Source organism: Monopterus albus, unplaced genomic scaffold (genome assembly GCF_001952655.1).
Source record: "Monopterus albus unplaced genomic scaffold, M_albus_1.0 scaffold4.1, whole genome shotgun sequence".
Classification (NCBI taxonomy): Eukaryota; Metazoa; Chordata; class Actinopteri; order Synbranchiformes; family Synbranchidae; genus Monopterus; species Monopterus albus.
The window spans coordinates 3793903-3808104 of record NW_018127884.1 but is presented as its reverse complement, the minus strand read 5'-3'; the positions used below and the strand labels follow the sequence as shown (position 1 = coordinate 3808104).

At 40.0% G+C, this 14202-nt stretch overlaps 1 protein-coding gene across 1 annotated transcript in view; it reads left to right on the top strand.

Moving 5' to 3' along the window:
- The window catches only part of slc17a6b (solute carrier family 17 member 6b), a 14906-nt gene extending 2263 nt beyond the window's left edge, over positions 1–12643 (top strand). Inside the window, exons 2-12 of the mRNA XM_020609445.1 lie at positions 1–201; positions 1055–1173; positions 2937–3051; positions 4249–4336; positions 4450–4536; positions 5179–5321; positions 5524–5673; positions 6506–6638; positions 6978–7088; positions 8351–8478; positions 8942–12643. The exon at positions 1–201 is cut by the window's left edge and continues 46 nt beyond it. Coding sequence (XP_020465101.1) covers positions 1–201; positions 1055–1173; positions 2937–3051; positions 4249–4336; positions 4450–4536; positions 5179–5321; positions 5524–5673; positions 6506–6638; positions 6978–7088; positions 8351–8478; positions 8942–9310 — 1644 coding nt within the window. The 3' untranslated portion in view covers positions 9311–12643. The remainder of the gene's footprint in view (positions 202–1054; positions 1174–2936; positions 3052–4248; positions 4337–4449; positions 4537–5178; positions 5322–5523; positions 5674–6505; positions 6639–6977; positions 7089–8350; positions 8479–8941) is intronic.
- Positions 12644–14202: the final 1559 nt, after the last annotated feature.

Here is a 14202-nt window from a genome sequence, read left to right as displayed (position 1 = left end):
CGGCCCCGGGAGGCCGCGGAGAAGAAACCGCCGCTGTACGACTGCAGGTGTTTCGGTCTGCCCCGCCGCTACATCATCGCCATCATGAGCGGCATGGGCTTCTGCATCTCTTTCGGTATCCGGTGTAACCTGGGCGTGGCCATAGTGAGCATGGTCAACAACAGCACCATCCACCACAACGGCAAGATCATCATCAAAGAGGTGTGGCAACGGCAGCAGCAGTTCTTACGTAAAAACCACGTAGACTGCACGCTTCGAGACACCTGACTCATTTTATCCCCGAAAAAGTGTCCACACAATAAAGGCATACAGCTATATTAGATCTATATTCAAATCACTTCACACATTTTTACACAAGTCCCAAAAATCATGACTGATAAGCGTTCTGAAATGTAAGAAGATATTAGTGGCCCCCATGTTGTTAAACAAATGGTTAATGCACCATAGACATTCACCTGGTTTATAAAGCCAGCTGGCCTTTGTATTATATGGAGTATTTATAAAAATAGTTTAAGCAAAATACATCACTGTATCCCTAAATCATGTGGGAATGTAACTTAATAGACCTTTAACTGAAAGCAGATGCTGGCATAAATGCCAAATATGCACATCTGTAAAACGACGTCTCACTATGCGGAACCACAGAAGTGATTGATTATATTTATGTAAAGTCAGTGCATAAATATTTTTGTTTTTGCGTTTAAGCCAAATGTTTACCAAGTATTGGTCTGCACCAAACATGCACAGCAGTTTACATTCACACGGTTTCTCAGTAGTTTTCTTTGACAGGACAGCCCATATGAATGAGAGTGGTGATCAGATCGATGTTATCCAATCGAAATAAATCGTGAACAGGCTTTTAATAGACATGTCTGCCTTTAGCCCAGTCCCTTCAGGTAATATTTTTCGTTTATTTATTTAGTTTTTTGAAGGATAGACAAAGGAAATACAGCCATGGCCTTTCCAATAGAGGCCATTAATGCAGCCACAATGCTGCTGATTTGTTTTTTGTTTTTTTATTATTGGATTTGCTTTCCATATTTCACCCTACCAGAAAGCCAAGTTCAACTGGGATCCAGAGACGGTGGGAATGATTCACGGATCTTTTTTCTGGGGCTACATCGTGACACAAATCCCGGGAGGATACATATCCTCCAGGCTGGCAGCGAACAGGTACACCCCGTGGATTACCATAAACAGGCTCAGCCACACACATTCATTTGGCGGATGCAGCATTATGATTTCTAATGTTTTTGCATGTTAAAGAAAAATAAACTGGCTTTGATTCGTCCTTCACTTTATATTTTCCTTCTCTGTTATTTTTAAAGTAAAAAAAAAACGAAAATGAACACAGTGACTGGAATAGCCTAAAACAATCTAACAGCTTTAAAATAATCTAACGTATTTTAAGACATGACGGCGTCATTCTTGTATGAATTCTGACTGTGCTGGCAGGCCCTGTGTCCCGGTGTCAGGGCTTTCTGCCACCTGTTAATGAGCTCCCTGGGGGCTGTCTCTCTCCCAGGGCAGGACACCAGACCCTGCCTTGTCGCCAAAGGCTTTCGTTTACATGAGCGCTGCCAGTGCATCAGTCACTGCAATTATGGTATATTACAGACAATAGGCAATACAATTAATACTACGATGCACATTTTAGGGATTGGATGTTTACCCTATACAGTGATAAAACTGCTGATTCAGTCGTTATTGGTGACATGCCTTCTGCATAAGCAAACTGTTTCCGCTCAATACCAGAGGCCCACATTTCGAGCACGCTATGACAATAAACGTTTATAAATTAAAACGACAGCCCGGTACCACCCAGACTGTTGAAACGTGAAGCCAGAATAACCAGTCGTGGATCTACCACAGCCTAATTTTATAGTAGGTCTAAGTCCCTCATTTCTTAATGTTGATTGTCCTGCACCCTGGTTGTCTGCTCTTCATCCTGTCGGTTGACACGAGGATGTAATCAAAACAACTGGTCTCGTGCCCAACCGGCGTCCCAACCGGATTAGGACTCGCCCCCCTCGTGCGGAGCAGAGGGGCGGAAGAGACGTGACAGAAATAAGAAATAGGCCCAGGCTACTACCCCGGTGTTTACGGATGGACTGTTCCTGATTTCACCTGCTCAGCTGCTCCCTAAGCCAATGTTTTCTTTTCTCTCTTCTACATTAAAATTGAGAAATAAATTAAATTAAAATAAAATAAACCCTGCTTCCTAATACGCAGTGCGTTTTTTAACAACCAGTGTAGCACAGCCTACATTGATCCCTGCCCAGATAGGCCTAATTAAGTAATAATATGCAAATGTTGTTTAAAAGAACTGATACGTTTTTCTTGCCATTACTTCAACTTCCAATGAAAAACAAATGTTAGCCTCTTCCTCAGCATGGCGTGAAACGGTTGCTAAGCAACAAGTACGTACAGATGATCCGTGTCTACATGATCAATATTTATTTCTGTGACGTCAGAAGGGCGCGTGTGGTGCAGAGCCTATTAGAAGTGAGGACACAGCAGAGGAACTGCGTCAATACGTGCCCTCCGTGCTAAAGCACGATGATTACAAATGTGACAGAGTTCTTTTCTTGCCAAAAGGAGCTGACAAATACACTTGGAATGGCCTTTCGTTTATAAAACAGCCTATGACTTGGTAATATTCCAGTGATATATTCACTGGTGGAACAAGGAAAACTTGCCATATCACAGTGTTGAAATAGTCTGTTACAAAAGCCACGGATTCAGCTGCATTAGCATCCTAATTTAGTTAAAGACCTATATAATTAAAATTTTATTTATCAGCATCTACACTAAGTGCCACAGCTCCTTGCCGCCAAGGCACAAAGCTAAAACATATAAAGAACATACGTTCAGTTCAGTCGAAATAATTCTGATGGGAAAAGTGCTGCATTTAAAATGCTTCTTATCATTTTCAGAGTATTTGGTGCAGCCATCATCCTAACCTCAACTCTCAACATGTTCATTCCCTCGGCTGCTAAAGTCCATTATGGGTGTGTCATTTTTGTCAGGATATTACAAGGACTGGTGGAGGTGAGAGAATATTCATTTCTTAAGACACATTACAACATTGTCCAATCTTTCATCCCTTTAATACTGTGAGATGAATGTAATGCATTCAAGAATAAAAATCATCAGAAAATGGCATTCGCACCATTAATAAGTATACAAATGTTACATTTATCGGATCTGTGTTTCTGCTAATATGGTTATAAATAGCTGGGGGTTTGCAATAACACACTAGAGGCTTCCTGCAAATTTTCATGAGAAATGCACAGGGAAGACTGTAACATGCAATGGATATTCTGCCAGGGGAAATGTGAGACGAGATGTATTGATTCAGTCTACTACACCGATGATAGTGGCATAGTCCAGCTCCTTTTTACTATCACACTCTGTATCCTGGATACACAACAACTATGTGTTGTATATGGATAAATGACAAGGAAGATGGACATATAATCTCCTATCTTTGTAGAAAAACATAACATCCAAAGACCTATATAGTAAATCTTGGCATGTAAATGAAATTTGACCATTATAGCAAAAGAAGTCCAATTCATACCTATGCAAAAATACAAAATAATGTTAATGTAAAGACAAAGGCATCATTTGTATAAGTAGGAGATCATTATTTAGGACAAGCTAATGGTCTAATATTGTAATCTAATATTTTATCTGTGCTCTGCTAAAAAGTCCATTCCATTTACATTTTACATCAGCACAGTTTGTTCAAATTAGTGGCTGATGAACATTCAGTAGCTGCGGGGCTCCTTTGCTCTATGAACAGCTCGTCGGGTCCTCTTTATTCATGGCACTGTGCAATTTATTCATGTCAGTTACAAAGGTGAAAATGCTAATTTTTGTTCGGTATTACATATCTTGGTTCGTGTTTGCACCCCAGTGGGCAGCCCCTCATAGATTAGTATATCCTACACTCAGATAATTCAGAACTACATCCTGGAGTAAAGCATTGAGATGCCTTGGTAATCACTGTATTGCATGTTTTGTTTCCATTTACATATGCATTTTAAGATAATTACTGGAACAATACTGTGTTGGATTCATGAAAAATCAGAGCAAACTAATACATAGATATGGCCTAAAATAACACTGTTCAAAGATGGATATTAAATAAAAGGCTAAAGGTCATGTTATTCCAGTCTGTTGCTAACACTGCATCTTTCTTCATCATGAACTAAGCAGACTGTTGCTGTGTGGTGTGTTTAGGGAGTGACCTACCCAGCCTGCCATGGCATCTGGAGTAAGTGGGCTCCTCCACTGGAAAGGAGCCGTCTGGCCACCATCTCCTTCTGTGGTAATTACTTCTCATTTATAAACTGGGCTCAGAACTGATGTATTGCATGTTATTGTACTGGTTAAGAGGTCTGAGCTTCTACATTTTGCCTCCCTTGTCTTGCTGTCTGTCAGGCTCTTATGCTGGTGCTGTGATTGCAATGCCTCTGGCTGGGGTCCTGGTCCAGTATACAGGCTGGTCCTCAGTGTTCTATGTCTACGGTAAGACTGACAGATGAGGGATATTGTGTGTTAAAATGTGTGTATTGTTGCACAAAGGAATGGGAGATGAACTGTGGTAAAATTATAACAAAAAAAAAATCAAAAGGGCGACTGTGGTTCAGTGGGTATAGTGGTATGGTGCCTACAGTCCACATGTTGAAGTGTCCTTGGGCAAAACACTGAACCCACAAGTTGTCCCCTATGATTAGAACCATCGGTGTGAGTTGGCGCCGTAGATGGCTGCCTCAGTTCTGTACTGGAAGCAAATTCTTTGTGTGTAACATACTTGGCCAAATAAAGGTGATTATCCTTAAAATGTCAAAAATCTTTGGCTAAAGTATTTTTAAGTTTGTTTAAAACCTTAAGAGTTTAATAGAAAGGGAGTCCAGTGAAAGTCAAACGGATTTATCCAGCCAGACTGTGTATTGACCCCCCCCCCCCCCATTTTTGGTTGTATAAATAAATAAACCCCACTTTCTCTCCCTCTACTGAACACGGTTAACTTCCCTGTCTGGGTTTTATTCTCTCAGGCATTTTGGAAAGATCAGGCTACCACCAGTCACTGATGAGGTCAAAATTAGCTGCACTACTTCATCTGTGATTATCTACAGCTCTAATATGGAATCTGTCTGTGACATGCAGGATGCTTTGGCATCTTCTGGTATATGTTCTGGATCCTTGTGTCTTATGAGAGCCCAGCTGAACATCCGACCATCACCGATGAGGAACGTTGCTATATTGAGGAGAGCATTGGAGAGAGCGCCAAGTTAATGGGTCCTTCTGAGGTGAGGGGACACCTTCCAAATATAACCCTGTACTTAATAAATGTAATTTACACCACCAGGCCCTCTGTTTTCAATCCTTTATTTTGTAAACACCAAGCTACAGTTTCATCAGCCATTTTCATCACCTTTAGAGAAACGCCATCAAACAGATAAACAGATGTTTATGTGTAAAATCCAATCTTCTGTGGTCAATCTGTTCCAGAAATATAAAACCCCCTGGAGGAAGTTCTTCACCTCTATGCCTGTCTATGCAATCATTGTGGCCAACTTCTGCCGGAGCTGGACATTTTACCTGCTGCTGATCAGCCAGCCTGCATACTTTGAGGAAGTGTTTGGCTTTGAGATAAGCAAGGTGAGTGGATAAGAGAGAAATGATAGATTCAAATGCTGTGGGGAAAAAAAATACAACACAAGTACTTACATTATAACATAAATAATCATGGCTACATCAGCAAAAAATCAAAGTTCACAATAAAAATAATGAAGTCCAGTAAACTAAGTTAAACATTCTTAGTTATTATCAATAATTACATCTGCCCCTATTTGCTATATAGTGCTCTGCATTTACCTCGTTTCATTTTATGTGTGTCCATATTCTGAGTGTGAAATGTATTCACTGTAGTACTGGTGGACTCTATGTAAAAAAATAAAATGTGTCCATGGAATGTACATTACTTTCTGCTAGCAATCACAAAATGCAACGTTTTATAGATGCAAAAATGATGATTTATTATTGCCAGAAATCTCACTCTGCTGTTCGCTACAAACTCAGCTATATAATCTGCTTTATATCGAGCAGTGGATGATGAATGAGGGAGTGATTTATGACACAGGCGTTGATTTAAATTTTGTTCAGTCCTGATTGGTGCACAGAAATATGTGATGCCTCCTTTCCTCCTGCCCTCTTCAAACCAGTGAGAAGAGGACAGAGAGGAAGACAAATACTCTGATTTTAAATAGCCAAAATGATGGATTTTGTTACAGTATGTTTATACTGGACACCATCACACATTGTAAGAAGTGGATTTGAAAAATGATTGTTACAGCCCTTCAAAAAAGAAACCAAAACAAACAAATGAAAGATAAAGTTGTTAAACATCTAAAAATCATTTAGTGCTGTATTTCCTTAAACTTAATTTACTGTACTGCAGTTTATTTAGTTCATTTTCTGTATGTGGTTGTAGGTTGGCATACTCTCTGCCGTCCCCCATTTGGTTATGACCATCATTGTGCCCATTGGTGGCCAGCTGGCCGACTACCTGCGCAGCAGGAACATCCTGTCGACCACCACTGTCAGAAAAATCATGAACTGTGGAGGTGAGAAGTCTGAACTGCGGATAAAATATCATTTTCAACACCTGTCTCTGCACAGCCACTGGGTGTAATTCTCACAGTGTTCGCTCCTTGCAGTTCTGTCTTCGACTGCTTTTCGCTTCCAGATGGGTTTAAGAGATGGTTCTGTTTGTGTTCTGTAAAAATCTATCGGTTCAATATAGTACACAAGCTGATTGTGACTGCGCATTGATTTCATATGTGTCACTTATGTAATTGAGTGCAGACCATGTATCATGCTTAATTCAATTGGCACCACAAAGACCAACAGCCTGTGGGCTTGGTGTGTTTCTGTGTGTGTGACTTGCTGTTTCTCTGTGTTAGGGTTTGGCATGGAGGCCACACTGCTGCTGGTGGTCGGACATTCCCACAGCAAAGGGATGGCCATCTCCTTCCTAGTGCTGGCAGTGGGCTTCAGTGGATTTGCTATATCAGGCTAGTATTACACACTTTCAGCTCAATCAGAGGTAGGTCATGATATATAGTAGTTGAACAGATCACTGTTGGTGAGAGGTTTTACTGAATCTAATATAGTGTGTCTTTGTCTAGTTTTCAAATAGCAGGGACAATAGATTGGGGAGTCTAGGAGAAGGCTAATATAATTTGAAGGTGATAAATATGTGAATATGCAGAATATATTTCACAACAACTGCTAAGAATATGCAAGTACCTTGTTAGAAAAGGAACAATGAAATTCAAATGTGTTAACTGAAGTAATAGTTTGACATTTTTGGCAAATATCCTTATTTTAGAGCCCGGCTAGCTGTTTCCTTCTGTCTCAGGTCTCTATGCCAAGAGTGGTGCTTCTTGTCTAACTCTCTGCGTGAAAGAGAACAAACATGTTTCCCAAAATGTCAAACCATTCCTTAACCTTAGCAGCAGATAACATTTTATCCTCCCAGTGTAAACTTGCGATACATTTTTTCCGCTTCCACTAAAGGGAAGTTTTCTGCGACCTCATGTTTAAGTTGTAGTGAAGTTGTGCGGCTATCAACCACTGTGCAGTATGTCTATCTATAAAAGGACAAGCTGTACCATTGTGGTTGTTCTTTATTTACTAATCAGTTGATTCTTTGTTTGACCACTGTCTGTTTTGTTCACAAAGTGAGAGCATGTTGAGAAGTGGTGAACATTATAGCTTAACAAGCCTGGATGGCTGGCAAACAGCTATAGCTGTGGGGATTATAAAATATTATGACAAACACTGTTGAAATATATTTGAAATGACATACATTTTAAAAATATTTTCAATGTGATTTCAACTAAAGCGATCAGATTTCAGTTTGACACATTTTTATTAGAAATATAAGCCTTTCAGCTTTCTTTAGTTCTTTTCATGTTCATGCTTGGCTACAGAGGATGCAGAGGTGACTGAGTACAAAATCAGTTTCAGGCCTGTTGTTCTTGAGCTTTCTCCTGGAGTCTTTAATAATTCAGTGCTAGCTGTCCTGGGGGATTTGCCAGGCAGCCAGTGTGCAATAGCGCACGCGGACACTTCAGCCGGTCGGAGTGGGGGAGGAGGAGGAGGACATGCGACGAGTTGCTGCCTATTTCTGCAACCAGATCGTTGCCATGTGTGCTGCTTTTAACAGTTTTATTTCTTGACACATAGTGTCATTTGCCATTTAAATCTGGTTATGTGGCCTTGTCATAGTTCACAAGGTAAAATTTTCATGTTGTTTTTACTGCTCAATCAGGCTTTAACGTCAATCACCTAGATATTGCTCCACGTTATGCCAGTATCCTAATGGGCATCTCCAATGGTGTGGGCACACTGTCTGGGATGGTGTGCCCTCTGATCGTCGGTGCCATGACAAAGAACAAGGTAAGGGCTTGTCCCCCGAAAGCACCAAACATGGCATTAAAATAATCGTGTCATTTCAGTTAAGTGCTACCAGGAAGGCTCATCAATGAAAGCATTTTCCATTCTCAACTGCACTGTCATTTGTTTGATCAACAGCTATTCCTTTTGTGTTGAATATAGCTGTCATAGTTTATAAAGACCTGTAAATGCAGGCATAATGATTTTAGGACTTACATTTGTGGTGCTTAGACAGTAAACGTGTGAAAGTACAGGTACCTTTGCTTTAGCCAGTGTTGGGGAAGCTGCTTTGAAAGCCTAGTTTTGCACACAAGAGTGTCTAGCACACAGACCGTACTTGTTGGCAGAATCACTTCATTGCTTGTTTTTGTTATTTTCATTGAGTTTGTTGACAAAAAGGAAAATAAAAAAAGTCCAGACTTTTCCTTTAAAGATGAAAAACATTTCACTTTCCCTTCCTCTTCAGACTCGAGAGGAGTGGCAGCATGTGTTCCTGATTGCCTCCATGGTGCATTATGGAGGTGTGATCTTCTATGGCATCTTTGCGTCGGGAGAAAAACAGCCATGGGCTGACCCTGAACTGACCAGCGAGGAAAAGTGTGGCTTCATCAATGAGGACGAGCTGGCAGAAGAAACGGGTGACATCACGCAGAGTTTCGGTGCTTTTGGAGGTCCAGCTAAAACGTACGGGGCGACCACGCAGGTAAATGGAGGCTGGGCTGCCGGCTGGGAGAAGACGGAGGAGTATGTTCAAGAAGAAGCACAAGGAGGAGGCTACGGATACAGGGATAGGGATATTCCTAGACCAAACACGCATTCACTCACACATGAGTAGACTCATTCTCCAGAGTGTGCATATGTTCAGTCATAAAAAAAAAATCAACAAATGAAAAACAAGAAAAACTACAATCCATTGTTGTATTGTTTGCACAATAAAAAAACTAAACAATTATTAAAATAATGTACAAATCACTCAAATATAGAGAAAATTTAAAGATATTTGATTAATAGAGGTGGTGCATATATTAAATTGGCAGTCTGTAAATGTATTATCATACATATTGACAATAGAGATATTTATTTGGAGTGCTATTGTGTGTAAACGTGAACATTCTCGTCTCATCAGCTGAGGCTTCCTGATCACACTGAAGCCTGTAGGGTCACATAGAAGCTGCCCATCAGAAGTGACTCCTTATTAATCAAATTAATTGTTACAGTACAATATCCTACAAGCCAGCCATAACAGTGTATAAATATGTCACTGCACAGCATTATAAACAGAAACTAAACACTCTGTTGATATAGATTGTACTGTATCTCTCCTGAATGCACTCAGAGTACTGTGTCATTTTAATGCACAATATGACAATTTTGTTTTCTTATCACCGGCTTCTTTGTGTGTAAATCTAAGTCCTTAACCTGGAAGTGGCCTGGTGTAAAGATCTGACGAGCAGCACAATGTCTTGTTGTTGGTTAAACATGCATCAAAGGTAAAAATGTCTTTCAAATGTTTGCTATCCATTTTGTAACTCATTACACCCGGGGCTGAGCTTTCGAGCTGTAACCTGTCACATCTCAGCAGTGTCGTGCAGGAGCCATTGTCTTTATTACACTTCACATTACTGTCAAGCCCCTTAAAGAGTAGTTGTATCGACGCACTGTTGAAAGACTTGTCTAAAATAAAATATATATGACAGAGTAACTAGAGATAAAACGAGTAAAGATGTATAAGAGTAATAGATTAACTTTAGATACTCTTAAAGACTCATGGTCATACATGACCCTATGAAGGATTTGTGCAATGCAAAGACTAAGAATAGTCAAATAAGTATGAGGGTCTTGCTATATTAGAACAGCAAACCTAATAATGTCTAATGGGGGGGTAATAGTGTGAAATGAATACTTACATAATCAGTGGGATAGGTGAGTAATTGTAGTGCAGATATTAAAGCCACTGAAAACGGTTTTAAGACGTATTTCAGCATCAAAAAGCAACACCCCAAAACCCTGTGCCCGATCAGCTTCACTGGGACTATGTGGATTTGGTTTGATCCAGCTTGACTAACAGAAACAAAACAACTCACCAATCAGTGTGTGGAAATACATATCACCTTTTCCATCTGAGGCCCGTCCACTGCAAATAACAGAAATCTGTCCTGAACTAACTGAAGCGATTTGGTTGGCTGAGAAGCTGACTGAGAAAACATGTTTTCAGTGCCTTTAAAATGCACGAGAATGCATTTAAAATGTCAAATGACATTATAGAAGATGAAGCAAACATTCTCTAGCAAGTATTTGAATGCTTACAGATGTAAATCTATGCGCTGAATAAAGTTCACCAAAACAGGAGATTTACAACCATAAAGGAGACACAGTCGAAACTGCCTTTTGTCCATTTCCATTAGAGTGTACACAATGTAATGACCTGTCTTTACTTATGGGAGTCTGATGGTTTAGGCTCCTTAGTAGAATAACCTCATCATCCTCACGCTGCACTTACACTGACAAGGTCTGAAGGGGCCAGTTTATAGTTTAATCTGTCACTTGTCTGTGGAGACCTTAAGTCAGCACTTCACAATATAGATGTGTGTGTATTTATGCATGGAACAAAGTGAAATTTGTAACATGTCCTTTAAATTCTGTTTTCTTTTCTTTCAAACTTATTTGTCTTTGTCACGGAAACTGTTACTGATGCTTCAATTTCTTTGCACAGTTAACCAAAGGTGAAGAGCGGAGCTGGGTTTTAGCTGGAAGTCAGACACTTTGAAGGGAGTACAAACCATCAGCAGTGCAGTGAGGGTGGCACCAAACATTACTCAGTGTACAAAGCAATAAATCCATAGTAACAGTTCTGGTCAAATGTACCTGTTTTTTATGCATTTGTTTACAAGTTGTGTTTTTTGTGATAACAAATACAGAAAATAGACACTTGTAAAAAACAAACAAACATAGAAATATATGTATGAAAATATAGTAATAAAGTCCAACACAAATGTCTTTGACAAGGAATTTGTGAAGGGGCTGCTCACCAGATGAGAATGATAAAATGAGCTCTGTTCGAGAGGCGGACGCTCTACTTCTTCATGTTTCTGTTCTGTTTTTGTATGGTCCACATGGATTATTTTTGGCTGTTGTGTCCCCCCTTTCGCTCTGTTTTTCAGTTTTTAGTTTGATAAATGTTTTTTATTAAGTGGCTGGACCTCTGTTGCTCTACTTAACCACGTGCACCTCCTCCTTCCCTTTTCACTGTCATAATGTTAATTGACATTTAGGATGAAACTTTAACAGGTGATTCTACATTTTCAACAATGACAAATGTGCAACCTGACGTAGTTAAAGATGAACTGTTTTTGTGCCTCTGAGATTAGTGTAATTCTATGGCTTCTGTTGCTGTGTAAATTGAAAGGTTTGTTGATGTCAAAATGAAATACTCTATATCCTTTTTTGATAAAAGAAATCTGTGTGTATGCTGAGTAATTGTATTGGAGAGAACAAACTACAAGTAAGATGGTACTGAAGAACATAAATACAGTACGGCATTGTTTTGTCAGTGTTACAGATCTCTTAGCTGCCACTGCTTGGCCATTACTACACATTCCATCATACAGTATGTTGCTAATATCACAAGTTGCATAAACAATCTGGGGCCAGTGAAAACAACTTGTTAGCAAATATGTGCTCACCTATAAAACCAGCAGTTACCAAGCAACATTATTATTAATTAGGGGACACGTTTCTTGCCTCCTGATGAATGTAAGTCCAGTATTCACTGTCTTTTAGCTCTGGCTTTGGTCTTTGAGGGTAAGGGAAATAGCTGACTCTTTAGGTACTAATTGTGCCACTGATTGTGTTCATCGTGTACTCACTATCTGTGTCTGCCACTGGGTGCTGAACAAGTATTGCGCAGTGTATTTTTAGAGCTTCTTGTTGAAAATGGTTTTCTGCTGTGGCCAAAAACGGTGCTATCAGAGCCATGCGAGTGAACCAAATCGGTAAAGTCGCAACTAAACAGTGAGCCGACACTGTAAAACTCCAGACAAGCTGAGGGAAGCTGCAGAATCTCTGTAGGTTCATCACTACAAGTGGCAACCTTCACATTGTCATGTTATATTCACATTGCCACTTAATACATTGGTTTAAGAAACATAAATAAAAAATAAAAAGACAATCATAACTGCAAATTCTTTCCATACTTTTAAGAGGTAAACAAATTTGCCCACTGCAACATTTATGCTCACAGGCATGCATTGTGTTTAATTTTAGGTTTCTGTGTTATTGAATAAAGGGAGATCGGATAAATAATGTTACCCTGCATTTTGTGGTAAATGTGACAGATTTGCAGGTTGTAATAGTGTCATGTATGAGACCTGCCAAGGCTCATATTGTCTTCCATCTTTGCTGTATGGAATAATTTGTTTCACCATTATACTGTGACAGAGCATGATGGGTAAATTCACTACATACCATATTCACTTAGCTTACTAAAAAAAATATACAGGTAACATCATTGCAGTAAGATTTTTAGCACAGGGAGTTTTAGTTGTTCCACCAAGGCCACAGGAAGTGTACTGTTAATGGCTGCCCTCCTTCCCTGTCGGTGAAATCAATAGGGTCAGGCCCCAGTGTTCAGTCGGACCTATTGACTGTTCTAACCACTTAATGGAGATGAGAAGGAGGAGGACCACTTACTGGGCTATTTGGAGGTGTTATTTTGATTTAGGAGTCGACCCCTGCCTCTACCAACAATGCTTCTGAACACACCTCTCACAGATCATCATCAGAGAAGATACAACTAAACAAAACAATACACTGGAGCCTGGGTACAATAAATCTTTTTGTCAGGTAGATGTCTCATCTAGACTGCAGTCTTCTTTAACCCTTCACTGCAGCACAACAGTGTTTCTGTTTAAAACGTGTCACCATGTTTCCTATACTCTTCAGTCTGGACACATCCTTTGGGCAGGAGATGCAGTGCCCCAAGAGTGAGTTTTATCAGTGTAAACAGCTGTTCTACATATATACAGTATACAAAAAGGGCACAGTAAAGCCTGTTTTGAAAAAAATTTTACAAAGGCATCAGACATTTCTAAAGATCAAAGATTTTTATTGTCAATTCACTATATGTGCAGGACATAAAATCTAAATACTATTTTTCTCTCACCTAGTATTGAATGCCATACCATTTAGGAAACTAAAAATAGAATAAAAGTAGAGTAAAAGTAGACTACAAAGAATAAGAAAACTAAGCCAGAGTGAATAGGATAAAACTGAACGGTACAACCTAATAAGCTACGACTCAAGCCATGTACAATCAGTGACAGTAATGCAAATAATAACAAGATTGTCAGATGGTTGTGAGATTGAGATGCACATGGACAGTAGTGCAAATGACCATCAGCAGCAGATATGACAGTAAAAACAGTCAGCAGCGGATTTACATGTAATATAACAAGAAGGGGGAATGTACTGAGTTTGTCCAAAGCAGCAGAGGTAGTCTTTTTATGTTCTGTGGTGGGTTACGGTCCGGGGACAGAGGGGGGGAAGTAATGGACAGCGTTCAGCATCCTCACAGCCTGGAGGATGAAGCCATTAGTAAGTCTGGTGGAGTGGGCCTGAAGACTCTGATACCTTCTCCCTGAAGGCAGGAATCTGAAGTGGGAGTTTGCGGCGTGGGAGGTGTCATCGGCAATGCTGATGGCTCTACAGGTGAGGCGGGTGTTGAAGATG